This window comes from Ctenocephalides felis, unplaced genomic scaffold, assembly GCF_003426905.1.
Source record: "Ctenocephalides felis isolate EL2017-DRISC unplaced genomic scaffold, ASM342690v1 CF-g0.4_SCAFFOLD_01886, whole genome shotgun sequence".
NCBI lineage: Eukaryota > Metazoa > Arthropoda > Insecta > Siphonaptera > Pulicidae > Ctenocephalides > Ctenocephalides felis.
This window is the reverse complement of record NW_020538040.1, coordinates 48,298,889-48,316,068: the sequence shown is the minus strand read 5'-3', so window position 1 is coordinate 48,316,068 and position 17,180 is coordinate 48,298,889. Positions and strand designations below refer to the sequence as shown.

General features: G+C 29.7%; 2 protein-coding genes across 3 annotated transcripts in view; one reads left to right on the top strand and one right to left on the bottom strand.

The window, feature by feature from the left end:
* The window catches only part of LOC113378841 (sodium/potassium-transporting ATPase subunit beta-2), a 406,525-nt gene that overhangs the window by 222,720 nt on the left and 166,625 nt on the right, over positions 1-17,180 (top strand). The gene's annotated exons all lie outside the window — the stretch shown is intronic.
* On the bottom strand, positions 744-4,642 carry LOC113378838 (constitutive coactivator of peroxisome proliferator-activated receptor gamma-like). Its single transcript, XM_026619455.1, has 3 exons — positions 4,476-4,642; positions 2,861-3,569; positions 744-1,929 (listed from the first exon to the last, which is right to left on the bottom strand). The coding sequence occupies exons 2-3, from the start codon at positions 3,546-3,548 to the stop codon at positions 833-835; spliced, it is 1,785 nt and encodes a 594-aa protein (XP_026475240.1). The 5' UTR covers positions 3,549-3,569; positions 4,476-4,642; the 3' UTR covers positions 744-832.

Below are 17,180 nucleotides of genomic sequence, written 5' to 3'. Positions count from 1 at the left end.
ACATAATTATATTTGTTCCACTTACAGTGCAAAATTCTACATATCTTTAGATTTTAAATCGACATCACTGGTCATTTCTTTTGGTCACTTTAAATCTACATCACTGGTCTTTCCTGAACCCTCGGACTTAGGCCAACGTCTTGTATTATATTTTCCATGGTTTACATTCTATGTCGTGAATTGTAATAATTTTCGATAAAGTGTACAGTTTAAGCACAAAATGCAATAGCAAAAAATGGTATTTAGATATTACTGTGTTAAACATTTATAATGTAACATTTATAAATTGGTATGAGAAATTCTCGTCCATATATTTGCTTCTTCTCATATTGCACTGTACTGAAGAACACAAGGTCAATACAGTTATTTCTTTAAATGATGTTTACACTCGATTATTAAGTCTTGGTGTTAGTAGCCAACACTTGCATAAATAATTTGCTATATATACTATATTGTCCTGTTTTTTATTATCATATTCTGTTTAATACGCTTTACAATACAAATAACAATACAAATAACATGTGCTTACTAAGAATACTTATTTTTTTAACTACAAAACAATGATTAAAATGACAAGTAATGTGACTACAATAGTGTAGAATAAATATACCATATTGCTAGTTGTATATGTATTATATCGATATTAGGTTAAGTGGTTGATACTTATTTCCGAGAAGTTGGAAAAAAACTTGTTTTGAAAAATTATTTTCGTTTTTGTTCAGATTTCCTGCTTGAAATATATTACAAATGTATAATATTGTTTGTGCATGTATACTACATATTAATACATTAATATATATTGAAAATAGATGAATGAACTCTACATGTAGAACTAAAACAAGTTCTTATACTCATCAATAAAATTTCTAGAACTACGGAATAACTGCTTTATTTCATCATCAACAAGGTGTTCACTTATAGGTGATTCATACAAATATTGTAATAAAGCTCCATCAAAGACATTCCACTCCGATATAGTTTCTTTTGGTATTAAAAAGCATGTACTTTCAAAGAAAAAGCAAATTGTGCTAAGGCCTCTTAAGAAAACTGTTGATAGACGTAGCAATCGTGTATTAATTATATTGTTCCAATCTTTAGAGTATCCAGTTACATCATCTCTTGTGCTGCATAACGCACTCATCATCAAGAAAGCATCTATTTCATCTTTAGTCATTTGACATTTATTATTCATGAATAACACAATTAAAGTTGTTGCCATTATCTTTTCATTAATACTTTGCACTGCTTTTACAGGAAGTTTTTCATGTATTGCATCGCAAAATAATTTCCAAGCTATATCAATCAAGTCCTCATCTTTATCTTCTGCCCAAAAATCTTGTAGTTTATAGTTATTTAGACTGCAACTTGGTTCGACTGCTTCAACAAAATGAGGTATGGATATATCTCCCCCGTGGCAAACCCACTCTTTAACAACCTTTTTGCCATTTGTAGAACAAAAGTCCAATAATAAAATTCCATATATTTTAGCTCTTATTGGTCTCCAAAGAATCTCCGATGGTGGAATATCGTGTTTTCTAAAATCTTCGTAAAGCATATTTGACATAAACACTTGTTTGTATAAAATGTCAAAAACCATGGGAGACAAATTGGAATGTGGATCTTGTACAAGATTAACAACTTGCATTAATAAATCGTTCCATCTGATATCATTGGACAAACTAGTAACTTTTTCTCGTCTAATGCCCATATAGGATTCCACAGACAATTTTATGTTCTGAAATTGATCTTGACTGCCAAATGCTTGGTTTGCTAAACGCCTATAACTATCGATAGAATTATTGAAGTTCCGCAAGTGTCGTGCTACTTTGCAAATCTTTTCACGATTATTAAAACTGGAATTTGGATATTCACGAACATTAAGTCGTCTGAACCATCTTTGCAAATTTGTACTCAATACATAATCATTTCCTGAAAAACAAAGTACAAATATCAAAGTAAAGTAGAACTAGAAATAAAAATTAGGAAATCAGCTTTATTAATCCATACGTTGCAGTCTTCATCGAGACCGTCATTCAGTAGAAAACTAGAAAGTTTTTTATAATTAATTTGTTCCTATTATACTAGTGATAGGGCGGTAGAAAAAGGATAGAAATTTTATCCTAAACTCCGAAGAGTAAATACATAGTTTCGACAACTTGTTAAGTTATCATGGTTATTAGTGTGTTTTACCATTTGTGATGTTTGTGTTAAAAAATATATATCTTATCAATGTGCACATACTCATACCATGGATTAATAATGGTTTCATATGTTATATTAGGATACAAAATTTTAACTTGATTACCACTGAATGATGGCTAAGATGCTAGCCGAAACGTATGGATTTTAAATAAATAAATTTAAAAAAAAAACTCTCATACTATTTTTATTGATGTTACGCCCGAATATTAAACTCAAATTAAACATATATATCAACATCAAATTCAAGACTATTCAAATGTTGTTTTAACTTATTATTAGACTCTATTATATATATAAATTTTTTAAACATAAAGTATTTCTAAAATCATATGAAAAATTATGACGTATTCACTATTATCCAGTAAGCTGAACATTCCAGTAATCCGACAACATCCTGTTCTTAATAGTGTCGGATTATTGAGATTTTACTATATATATATATATATATATATATATATATATATATATATTATTTGAGTTTAAAAGTCAGGCGTTACGACGTTGTAACGTCCGACTATTAAACTCAAATAAAATATATTATATCATCAAATTGTAGGCTATTCAAATATATATATATATATATATATATATATATATATATATTTAAAAATATATTTTTCCTAATTGAAATATTAATTAATGAAGTAGATATAATTACCAATCATTGTTCGTAGCAAAGGCAATTGTTCCACTTGTAAATCTAAAGCTTCAGCTAACATTCTGCCATCATAAACATGTGTACTTTGCTCTTCATAGTTCAGGTCTTTATAAGACCAGTATGCAAAATCAGCTTGTGCAACTGCAAAATCAACATCCTGTGAAAATACTGCCAGAGCGTTATTTTCTTTTGCATATGTTATGATTTCTGAGTCACATTCTTCAAATGTGGATCTAATAACATTACATTTATTTTGGAAGCTACACATTATGACCTCACCGATGTTACAAGCTGGCTTTATATTATATTCATTAACATATTCCAAACCATTATCATCTAAAGTATCGAAGATTTCATAAATAGCCATGATATCAGACCTTTTTCGAGCTACCCATCTATCCTGCATATCATCTATGTTGCATCCATCAAAAAATGCAACTAATTCCACATCAAACCTTTGCAAAAATTCTATGAATTCACCAGCTTTTTGCTTATACAATTTGTATTGACCTCCTGTCAAAAATTTTTTTTGGTCAGTCTCTCCAAATATTTGTCTAGAGCAACTTCCATCGATCACTATGAGTGGTCTCCTTTCGGTAGTTCTTCGGCAGTTTTCAATTTCAGTTGCTATATTTACTTTATAATAAATTGCAGGATTTTTTTCCATAAAAGACTGTAAACCAGACATTTTCTTCTAGTATTGAATTACCTACAAAATATGAATTATGTAATTAATATTAGTATAAAATTTTATGGAAGGTAGATATAATTATAAACTAAATATATAGTAAAAACTAGTGGGGTGGGTGGCATCGTGTCTTAAGGCAAATTGCTGGAACTTCCCGTACCGTAACGAAATGTTTGAGAAATATTGAATGTTTTCAAATGGATTATTATAAATATTGTAATATTGTCTAATATTTATAAGAATTTGAAATTATAGTAAAGAGTTGAAATTATTTGTAAAGTATATTAGAACTATTTTCGATATACCAAAAATTAAAAAAAAAAAAAAATGAAACAATTTTTTTTCCAAAATCAATTATTTTGTTAAGACAAGCAGAAAGTTCTTTGAATCAATTGAATCGGACGCTTAGTTCTCTCAAAAACTGCCATTTTTTGTACATTTAGCTCCATATCTTTGAAATGGCTGGGCCTGCCTTTGCGAAAAACTAATAACCACTTCTCCGAATCATTACTAATTGAATGTTTTTTAGATCATTCAAATCGGATGCTCCGTTTTCTCAAAAACTCGATTTCTATTTTCTGCACTTTTTGCTCTTTATCTCTGTAACTGCTGGACCTGCCTTTGCCAAAAACTAATCAGCACACCTCCTTATCAATAGGAATCGAATGTTTTTTGAACCTTTCAAATCGGTTGATCCGTACGCCCGAAAACGTGGGCGAAAAATTGTATCCATACATACATACATACACACACACACATCCATTTTTTCTGAAGTATGCCAAAATGTTCAGAAACCTTCAAAACGTCGAGAAATGTAAAAATTTTCAATTCCGATTTTTGGCCCATTACAATAACTTACCCTACGGGAAGTTAATAAAATTATGTTAAGTATTTGTTTGTATTTTTGTATTGTATTATAGTAAATACCTTATCGAACACAGATCTGAAATCTTTTCTAAAACAATTGATTTGATATTCAGTGCGTATTCTGTACTTCGTGTTAATATTTATTATTAGCACTTTAATTTTTGGAGCCACCTAAACATTCACAGTATAATTAAACTTTATTCACATTAAGAACAAACTGAATCGAGCAGAGGAAACGATGAAATGATTCGCCGTAAAGCTTAGAGATAAAATATAGCATATATTGTAGTTATCAAGGGAATACCTAAAGTTCATACGCGACAAATGTATTCCCCGTATTGTAGTGTAGTGCCGATTCCAATCGATTCTGATTTCGAATTTATATATATATATATATATATATATATATATATATATATATATATATATATATATATATATATATATATTATAAATACTTTATTATAATTTATATATATATATATATATATATATATATATATTTACGATCTGAACATTTCATTTATTGTCGTTATTTATCTTAGTTTCATCCATCTCTATGATAGTTTCGACGATGTTCGTCGTTTCGTTATTATCATTCATTTTTATATTTTTAACTTCCCGTAGGGTAAGTTATTGTAATGGGCCGAAAATCGGAATTGAAAATTTTTACATTTCTCGACGTTTTGAAGGTTTCTGAACGTTTTGGCATTCCTCAGAAAAAAATGGATGTGTGTGTGTGTGTGTGTGTGTGTGTGTGTATGTATGTATGGATACAAATTTTCGCCCACGTTTTCGGGCGTACGGATTAACCGATTTCAATAATTTAAAAAACATTCGATTCCTATTGATAAGGAGAAGAGCTGATTAGTTTTTGGCAAAGGCAGGTCCAGCAGTTACGGAGATAAGGAGCAAAGAGTGCAGAAAATAGAAATCGAGTTTTTGAGAGAACGGAGCATCCGATTTGAATGATCTAAAAAACATTCAATTAGTGATGATTGGGAGAAGGGGTTATTAGTTTTTCCCAAAGGCAGGCCCAGCCATTTCGGAGATACAGAGCTAAATGTACAAAAAATGGCAGTTTTTGAGAGAATTAAGCGTCCGATTCAATTGATTTAAAGAACTTTCTGCTTGTCTTAACAAAATAATTGATTTTGGAAAAAAAAAATTGTACCATTTTTTTTTTTTTTTTTTTTAAATTTTTTAAATTTTTTGTATGTCGAAAATAATTCAGATTTTATTTTTAATTCTGACTATAGTTCTAATATACTTTAAACAAATAATTTCAAACTCTGCAATTCAGTTTATATAATTCTTATAAATATTAGACAATGTTACAATATTTATAATAATCTATTTGAAAACATTCAATATTCCTCGAACATTTTGTTACGGTACGGGAAGTTCCAGCAATTTGCCTTAAGGCACGATGCCACCCACCCCACTAGTTACTTTTATATTTATATGTGTGCACAAAAAATGGATATAAGATACACGAAAAAATATAATATTTGAAAAAAAAAATAAAAATCTTAAACGTAATGTTTTACTAACTTGTATTATCGTAGAATTATTGAAATTTAGGATTAATTAATCTAATCGTCTTTCTCCGCCCGTTTCCGTGTTTGTGTTTTCTTGGTCCTGTATATATATATATATATATATATATATATATATATATATATATATGTAGACCATCAAAGTAGAGAGTGAAGCGAAACAGCGCTAAACGCTACCTTAACATGTTGATGATGGGGTTATAGAAAGAGGAATAGAAAATTTGTTAAATTTAATAACTGTGTTTATTTGTAATAAAAATAAAATCAAACATTTGTTCCAAACAAAAAAAAAAAAAACTAGTGGGGTGTATGGCATCGTGCCTTAAGGCAAATTGCTGGAACTTCCCGTACCGTAACGAAATATTCGAGGAATACTGAATGTTTTCAAATAGATTATGATAAATATTATAACATCGTTTAATATTTATAAGAATTATATAAACTGAATTGCGAAGTTAAAATTATTTGTTTAAAGTACATTCGAATTTTAGTCAGAATTAAAAATAAAATCTGGTTTATTTTCGATATACAAAAAAAAATTTTTTTGGAAAAAAAAATTGAAAAAAAAAAATTTGAAACAATTTTTTTTTCAAAATCAATTACTTTGTTAAAACAAGCAGAAATTTCTTTGAATCATTTAAATCGGACGCTTAGTTGTCTCAAAAACTGCCATTTTTTAACATTTAGCTCAGTATCTTTGAAATGGCTGGGCCTACCTTTTCCAAAACTAATAACCACTTCTTCCAATTATTACTAATTGAATGTTTTTAGATCATTCAAATCGGATACTTCGTTCTCTCAAAAACTCGATTTCTATTTTCTGTACTCTTTGCTTTTTATCTCCGTAACTGCTGGACCTGCCTTTGCCAAAAAGTGATCAGCACATCTCCCTATCAATAGGAATCGAATTTTTTTTGAACCATTCAAATCGGTTGATTCGTGCGCCCGAAAACGTGACCGAAAAATTGTATCCATACATACATACACACACACCATTTTTTCTGAGGAATGCCAAAATGTTCAGAAACCTTCAAAACGTCGAGAAATGTAAAAATTTTCAATTTCGATTTTTGGACGATTACAATAACTTATCTTACGGGAAGTTAATAAACGAATATACTTATAAATACAAATCAAATTCTAATTCTATTCTAATAATAAGTCCTTATTGTTTTTCCCATTTTGTATTTTTTCTAACAAAGTTTGCGTATTTCGAACTATAAGAAATTATAGTTTTAATTGCTATATTCACTTATTAATATCTCATCTTGTTTTTGAACTTCAGTCAAAATTTGTCAGATATATGTATATATTAAAGTTAAGGCAAATAGTCCAAATTAAAAAAAAAAAGTTAAAAGAGTAAAATTCTTTATTCTATTAAATGTTTCGACACTTAATGTGTGTCATCATTCAGTAATCTAAAAACATATTACATAGATAACAATAGTTGATATTAAATATAAAAATATAAAATTTTATATATTTATGATGAAATATCATTATTATAAGGTATGTATGTGAATAGAGTCAAAATAAAATAAAATAAAATTGAAACATTTGCATTCGCATTCGAAAATTAATACTATTGAAAAAGTGACAATTTCACCTCTCTAGTCTCACAATAAATATCATTTATGGCAAGAAGACTTCGGCGAAAAACATTTATGTATTTTATCAAATGTGTGCATTTTATCATTATCTTGTTTATATAATATAGAGTAATAATAATTATCACACCCTGACATGTGAATAACGTTGATAACTTATTAAAAATTTCTTGTAAACCAACCTGTCTGATTGTGAGGCAATAGTCATTATACATTTTAATAAAATACATAACTTTATATGACTGTTTATATAAAGCATCTCACTTTCATATTTTAATTATCCTACTCTATATATTTTTTTAAATTTAAATTTCTAATAATGTAATATTTTATTACTATATTATTTAAAAATTATATTTATTATATTATTATATACTAGACTTATTTCATTATATATTTAAATTTTTCGTAAATTGTTTCTAACTTTATTTCAACATGCTTTTTATTATTCGGATAAAATCCAGTTTAATCCATATGCAGCACATGTGTTTCGTTAGAGCATTTTGCCAAAGGTCTTTGTATTTCTTTATACAGGCAGGCACTCATCATATAAAAAAATGAATTTAGTGCGTTTTAGTATCTTTTGTGAATTCTTTTCGCTAAGACAATAAAAGTGTTGCCACTAACATTTTTAACTTCCCGTAGGGTAAGTTATTGTAATGGGCCGAAAATCGGAATTGAAAATTTTTACATTTCTCGACGTTTTGAAGGTTTCTGAACATTTTGGCATACTTCAGAAAAAATGGTTGTGTGTGTGTGTATGTATGTATGGATACAATTTTTCGCCCACGTTTTCGGGCGTACGGATTTGAATGGTTCAAAAAACATTCGATTCCTATTGATAAGGAGATGTGCTGATTAGTTTTTGGCAAAGGCAGGTCCAGCAGTTACGGAGATAAAGAGCAAAGAGTGCAGAGTATAGAAATCGAGTTTTTGAGAGAACGGATCATCCGATTTGAATGATCTAAAAACATTCAATTAGTAATGATTGGGAGAAGTGGTTATTAGTTTTTCGCAAAGGCAGGCCCAGCCATTTCGAAGATACGGAGCTAAATGTACAAAAAATGGCTGTTTTTGAGAGAACTAAGCGATTCGATTGATTCAAAGAACTTTCTTTTTTTTTTAATTTTTTGGTATATCGAAAATAATTCAGATTTTATTTTTAATTCTGACTATAGCTCTAATATACTTTAAACAAATAATTTCAACTCTACAATTCAGTTTATATAATTCTTCTAAATATTAGACAATGTTATAATACTTTTATTGTATTTATAATAATCTATTTGAAAACATTCAGTATTCCTCGAACATTTTGTTATGGTACGGGAAGTTCCAGCAATTTGCCTCAAGGCACGATGCCACCCACCCCACTAGTTAAAATAATTTATTGATCTAATATCAAACATTTTATCATTGCACTACACATAAGATAGAATTTATAAATGTAACATTGTATGATGAATTAAAGCATATTGATAACAAATCTTAAAAGCAATAAACGGAGAATTGTCTTTCTGAGAAATGGAAGTTTCTCTTCGTTTGATTTAACCTACGTACGTTTGTAAATGAGCGGGGTTAAAATAAATTAATGCACAAAGAATTAATGAACCTTCAATCAACCATTGATTGAAAATTTATTATTAAAGGGGGCGTCCATTAATCACGTGAGGTTTTCAGGGGGAGGGGGGGTTTGACAAAAAATCACAAAAAATCACGTGGGGGAGGGAGGGGAATAGTAAGATATCACGTGTATTTATTTTTTAACTGATTCAAAGAAAAAATTCAAACATTTTCAAAAAAAAATCAGAAATTTTACAGTTTTAACACTTAACTAAAAATACACGTGATGTTTGTTGGGGGAGGGGGGGTAATTTTGAATATCACCATGTATCACCAAGGGGGAGGGGGGGGTCTAATAATCCTTAAAAACTCGCTCACATGATTAATGGACGCCCCCAAATTAAAAATTTTTAATTGACAATATCATATAATGTTCAGATTTCGTCTCTTGATGGATGGAAGATTACCGACACCGCTGTTACTTCATTATTCGTTCCAATATCTGATGAGGAAACAGGTGACATCCTGGCCGTGGATGAAGAACTCGTAGGATTAGAACCATACTATTGGACTGCTCCTGCTGTTTACCTTGGAAATCTTTTAACATCTTTTGGAAGTGATTTAACGGCACGACTATCCTGGATCATTATGCGCGGCGACACAAGTGGACGAGTTATTACGGGTAAATAATTTTGTTAAGATTTGATTTGAAGTTCTTGCTCGGTTATCATAATTTTGTTGATACAACTTAGGCCGGTAACCAAACAAATTTTCTGAGTAAGTAACGTATACCTGAATGAATAAGCTGATATAAATCGTCTCAAATATTGTAGTTTTTAATAATTTAAAAATATAGAATTTAGCTGACACCCTAGCTGTGACATGCATATATATGCTCTAGTTAATATTTTAATCAGTTCACGATTTTTGGTTTAAGGAACATACAAATATTTTATTTTCATTCTTATACAAATTTATACAAGTAATTATATATATTAATATATATATATATATATATTATATATATATATATATATATATATATTCAGCCCACGCTTTAGACACCTGACATCGTGCAGTAGCGATGTTCATTTTCACTTGAAAATATAAGTGAAAAATTTTTTCTAATTGAAAATAGCCCATTTCGGATACTGCGATGTGAAATAGCAATAGAAAATCTACCACACTATTCTTTCCTGAATCGAGTTGTAGTTTAATTTAAGTATATATATATTTATATATATATATATATATTTATATATATATATATATATATAAATATATATATATATATATATATATATATATATTATATATATATATATATATATATATATATATATATATATATAGGATAGAATCATTAATTTGTTTGTGATTGTATACTGATCAGAAAGGTTAAAAAGGTCTTAATTTATATATTACCTGTTTGCAGGTCCTGATGCATTTATTATTGGAATGAACGGGGAAACCATTCAATACGGACCATTTCATCATGACGGAGAAAATGTAACTCTATCGATACCTCTAAAAGAAAAGTTTTGGCAAAAAAGTGATGGTAGCACTATAACCCATATCGAATTTATGAATATTTTAGGAAATGTAAAACATATTCTGATACGAGCAAAATTCCATACGGATCAAGCAGAGTGCATCATAAATGAATTTGTTCTTCAACGGGGAAACAATTTTACGAAGGTAATTGGAGATTAAAAATATTTTGCGATACATTAAAGTAAAAATTTTTTTTAAAATAATCCTAAGATGATATGTATATATGCCTGAATTGTTTGAGATTTTGAGTTTAAAATACGATCAAATGTGATTTTTATAATAATCAATCCACATTGAGCAATTAAAATTTTCAATTCAAATATTGTATTGAGTGTTTAGAATAAAAAATATTAAAACCAAAGTATCTCCTTGTAATGATCTCATCTTGTAAGAGATTAGTAAGTTTTACTTTTTGGATGCAGACTTAAGGAATCTTAAATAATGATATTGTCAATTAGTCTATTATTTAGAATGAATGCTAAATAAATTCTAATTCGTTCAATGTGATGTAATGTAACTAATGCGCGAAGTTTGACTCTCGAATATTTTTTAGTAAATAATATAATTGAGAAATTGCAGTACAGACTCATACACACACACATATATATATATATATATATATATATATATATATATATTTGAATATACATATTTGAATCGATTCGATGTTGATCAATATTATTTTTATCTTGTTATAGCGAATATCTAAAAGTGACATTTTTATCTTTTGTTTACTTTAATCAGCATAACGTTATCTTTATTAATTATTACTTTAATCATTTTCACGATTAGATATTGTGCTATACTTATTATTAGTCAGCATCCTTGAAGTTAAGTGCAGTTAGACTTTGGTCTATTTATATTTTCTATGTGGAGTTATCAGCTTTGACTGTATGTGAAAAATGATTTTTCTTAGAATTTGATAAATTACTTACAAAATTAATAATCATTTTCAAAAAATGCAGAGAATATTGTGATAGTTTTTTCTTAATATTCGACAAAAGTCTCTGAAAAGTACCTCTCGATATTGCGATTAAAGTCGGAATTTGATTTTTGTATGGAACATGTAGACTAGTGTGCTAATTTCTGCTTGTATGATGCTACGAGAATCATACAGCAATACAAAGAAATCATTCTGTCTTATTATCTTGAAAATATTTTGCGATGTAATTTCTAAATAGCCAGTGGTCAAAGATTTATCTGAAAGACGTGCATAATACAAAATTTCTGCCACTTCTCCATGTTCATTGTATTTTTCAAATACAGTTAACTGGTTGAATACATTTATAAATTTCGAATTTATGAATTAAATTCACCGCTTCTTTGCAAGATGAATATCATCTTGTTCCAAAATATACGAAAATACATTCTTATGTTAAGAAAAAAAATTGGCATATATATTGATTTCCCGTTCGGAAAACAAAAACATACACTCTGTTCAATATATTTTTATATATGTATCTTCTGCATAAATTGCTTATTATCCGGGAATTAATCGGTCGGCAGATTTCCGAGCGCGTTCAGTAAAACAAAAACAGATACAAAATAAATACACAACGTTGTTATCATTATCGAATATTGATGAAAATTATTATCATCAAATAATAATGGAATATTTTTTCTGAATAAATTTAATAAGTATGTTATAAGGGTATAGACATCGGTTCATATATAATATATTCAAGAGAAAAAATTAGAGTGCGCGTAAGGTTCACGCGCGATTGAAGTAAAATTTATTTGCTACTGTACAAGATGGCAAAGTAAAAATAAATACATCATATAACAATTTTGAATAATGTTTATTAGTAATATGATAACACTCGTGACACACACATTTATTAGTGCCAATCATTATACACATTTATATAATGATAAATTATATATTTATAATAGCACTAAAAATACGTATGATATATAAAAACAATAATGTAATTATTATCATACTTGAAATATGACATGATCGATTTGTCATTGCAATATTTGCTCGCACAGTGGATTACGTTAAACAACGCCTAAACAGTTATTGTTTTCGCAACTTCACTCATTATGTGATTGTGTTCGAAAAACCTCATGTAATTAAAATTAAAATACATTCATTGACTGATTGTATTTTTTTTTTTACTTTTTCGCTGGCGATATAATCTCATTTTTTAAAAAGCTGTAATATCTGTCATGTCTAAAGAATATTTTCCATTTTAAGAACTTTAATAACTCAATGAATAATATAGCGATAATTTCTAATTAATAAACTTACGTTTAGTACATGGCATAAATGTTTAATTTGTTTTTTTTATTTTCAAGGAATAGGGTAAAATATTCTTCTGATTCATGCATTGTTCATTAAATCAAGATTTGTATTACGATGTAACTTTAAAATGTTTATTTACCTATGGCGATTTCCTTGTTGATGTCGGTACGCATACAACGTTGATGCCGATACGCATGATCTCTATTCACATACACGACAACTAATCACAATCGACCCGTATAGAAATGATTTCATCGAAAGCAAATGACGTACAGTTCGAGCGTAACGCTATTTCCGTTGCATTTGTACGGATTTACACCCTAGTCGCGCCTAAAAAAAGTAAAAAAAGTAAAAGAAGTTTTACTTCAAAAAGTTACATCTAAATACAATGAAAACAAGAGTTGTTTTTTTAAATTCCTGTGTGTTTGTGTGTTCGGATACAAATTTTCGTCGACGATTTCGAGAACAGGGATCAACCGATTCGAAGAATTCAAAAACTATTCGATTTGAATTAATTGGGAGACATGCTGATTAGTTTTTGGCAAAGCCAGGTCCAGCCGTTTCGAACATACGGGGCAAAAAGTGCTTGTGTTTGGAAAAACATTTTATTTGTATTAACGAAAAGAAGAACGAATTAAATTTTTGGCAAGTAAAAAAATGTCATTTGGCGGACAAAAAGGATCATTAGATATATGCACATCAAATGATCGGATATTATTTGAAGATTTTAATACAAAGTACAAATTTTGGTTTACATTTCTATAGGTTCCGTATCAATATTTATCCTTTATAATGCGACGCGGCGCTTACGAGCTTCCATAGCTCGTCTCTACGCAGCCAACGCAGAGCGATTGCTTTGAAAAATAGTTAAAAATTTTCAAAAAATTAAAAATTCTCTAAAACCACATTTTTCCAAAGTATTCAGAAAAATGTTAAGTTTTTTTAAATAAATAAATATTCTAATTTTTTTTAAGTTAATTTTTACACTTACAGCGAAGTTAGAGCAATTTGCCTTAAGGCACGATGCTATGTAACACTAGTTTAGTAGTTAAAAATGCTGAACTGAATGTTCACTTTTAAGTAATCTATTTTTTGTATTGATCTATTTATTATAGACAAATAGTGTTGGTTTGATCGAGCACTGCGACTGTGCACCAGGATATGCTGGGTTGAGCTGCGAAGAATGCGCATATGGCCACGTTCTGTCGGGTGGCCAATGCGAGCGATGCGATTGCAACAATCATTCTAGGAATTGTGATCTTGACACTGGCAGCTGCGGTCAATGCGATCACAACACTACAGGCGAAAAATGTGAAAGATGTGCGCCTGGATATTATGGAAACCCACTTAATGGCACTGTCGATGATTGCAAGAAATGCGCCTGCCCGTTACATGACCCGCTGAACAATTTCAGCCCGAGTTGCCAGCTGGACGGTGCCGGCGGCTATGTCTGCACACAGTGTCCAGAAGGGTACATTGGAGATCACTGTGAAATGTAAGTTTAGTTTCCATCTAGACCTTTTAAAACAACCATAGATGACTTGACGAGTTTTTAAGCATTTTTTCAGATTTATTTTAGAATAACATTCGATTTCAAAATATATATTTTCTTGATTAATTCAGTTTCTTTGCAGTTCAATGCTATTGTTAGTAAAATCTAGATAAATTTTTAATTTTTATTATTTAGTTAAAGGAAATAGGTAAAAATTACATATTTTGTTCTGTACATCTTTCTGAATTACAAATATCACATAAAATAATACATTAATATATTTTATGAATCATAATAACAATTGCGAAACATTGGAAAACTTCGATTTTTTTTAAATCTCGATTTTCAACTTCCCGTAGGGTAAGTTATAGTAATCACAAAAAAAATCGAAAATGAAAATTTTTATATATCTTTATGTTTCAAAGGTTTCTGATTGTGAGTATTTGGCATACCTTAGAAAAATGGATGTATATGTGTGTGTGCGTGTGTGCGTATGTGTGTGCGTGTGTGTGTGCGGATACAAATTTCCGTCGACGATTTCGGGAACACCGATCAACCGATTTGGATAATTCAAAAAACATTCGATTCGTATTGATAAGCAGACGTGCTGATTAGTTTTTGGCGAAGGCAGGTCTAGCCGTTTCGAAGATACGGGGCAAAAAGTGCCAAAAATGGTAACTCAGTTTTTAAGAGAACGGAGCGTCCGATTTTTACATTTCTATGGGTTCCGTACCAATGCTTATCCGTTAGACGGCGGCGCGGCACTTACGTGCTTTGACATTTCGTCTCTATGCAGTTCAAGCAGTACGATTGCTTTGAAAAATAGTTCAGAATTTCCAAAATATGTCAAAATAAAGAAAACATTTTTTTTTTCAAAAAAATTGTGTTTTCAAAAAAAAAAAAATTTCAAAAAAAAGTAATTTTTTGTCAAATTTATAGTTTCTCAAAAATCTATTTTTTTGAAGTAAAATTTTTTCAAAAACGTTAATCGTTTTTAAAAAAAATAATAATTTTTGGTACGGGAAGTTCCAGCAATTTGCCTTAAGGCACGATGCCCTAATTGCCTCAAGACAGAATTCCACTTACAGCTAGTTTTGAACCTTTTTCTTCAAAGCAATCGCGCTGTGTAGCTGTTTTAAAGATTAAATATTGAAGAGCGTAAGCACTGCATCGTAGTCTAAAGGATAAACATTGCACGGAACCCACAGAAATATAAACAAAATTTGTACATATTATTAAAATTTCTGTAAAATATCTAATAATTTGATGTGCATATGTCTAATGATTATTTTTCACCGCCAAATTTACTTTTTTCATTGGATCTCCGAAACCGCTGGATCTGCCTTCCCAAAAATTTAATCAGTTCTTTGTCAATACAAATATTTTTCTTTTAATATTTCAAATTGAGCGCTCTGTTCTTTTAAAAACTGAATTGCCGTCTTTGCCACATTTTGCCTCTTTATCTTTGAAACGACTGGACCAGCCTTTGCCAAAAACTAATCTCTCTCCCCATCAATACGATTCGAATGTTTTTTGAATCATTTAAAATGGATGATTTGTGTGTCCGTGTTCGAAAAATTGTATCGCGCGCGCATGTCAAAACGTTTACAATAAAAATTTACATTTTCGTTTTTTTGTGACTTAGCCAAAGAGAAGTCAATAAAATTGTCTAATAGTTAAATAATACTTACATTGATATGTTACAACAATAGTTATTGAGAAAAAACATTATTTAGGCCTTAGCAACACTAGTTAGTAGAATTACGAACGAAATATTTTTTTTGGAAATCTCTTCATGCAGATATATGCGCAAAAATTATGTAATTTAAACACGGATGCATGATAATAATTATGATTTTCATTGCAATGCTCATTTTTCTACAACACTCGTTTTGCACATTCTGTATGGAAACAAATATATAATTCTATTTTATTCAGTATATTCGTGACATATGCGATGCATGCTAGATAGAAAAAATAATAAATGATAAATCATTATATTATTATTATTAAATAGATAAACATCCTAATGTAGCATTATTATTCTTGCAGCTGCGATGACGGTTACTATGGTTCGCCTTTGTTGCTCGGCTCTACATGTGAGCCATGCGACTGTGGCCTGGATAGTCCATGCGACCCAATCACTGGCGATTGCTTGGACTGCGGTGCCGGTACAACAGGGCGTCATTGCGAACGATGCGAGCCAGGATCATTTGGCGATCCTAACTTGAATATCACTTGTATTCCTTGCAACTGCTATGAAAATGGTAATAGTTATTAATTTATTTTAGTCTTGTTACAAATTCGGCTATATATATATTTAAGCTAGGATTCTATAAAATGCAAAATAAAAGAAAATGGGTGAATATTTTGCGGTAAAACATACCAACATTATGGCAACGCTGTTAACTGCTTTTTTCATAAGAAATGGTACTAAAAACTATCTAAATGCTATGTATTTGCTGTGCAGTCAGGCGTTTTAGAACGAAAACCTAACCTAGAAAACGCACAATCGTTACCATTAGGGTTTGTCGGTTTTCAAAAACCGGTTTTTTGGCAAAATTATGGGATTCGAAAACCGGTTTTTAGTGAAAAAAGTCGGTTTTCGCTGTATAAATGGAAAATGACAAATATAGCCAAATATAAAAGATAGATGAAAGCGTTTTGATTCTTGAAATCATATCGGTTCAATAGTATTTTATATCTTATAAGTCTGCAATGGTTCCCAGAAATGTTTTGTAT

What these genes read in the sequence shown, in the direction of transcription:
- LOC113378838 (XM_026619455.1), bottom strand. Translation starts at nt 3,548, where the DNA reads ATGTCTGGTTTACAGTCTTTTATGGAAAAAAATCCTGCAATTTATTAT. An exon ending in TTTGCTACGAACAATGATTG is followed by an intron (nt 1,930 to 2,860) that starts GTAATTATATCT and finishes TTTGTTTTTCAG; the next exon opens with GAAATGATTATGTATTGAGT.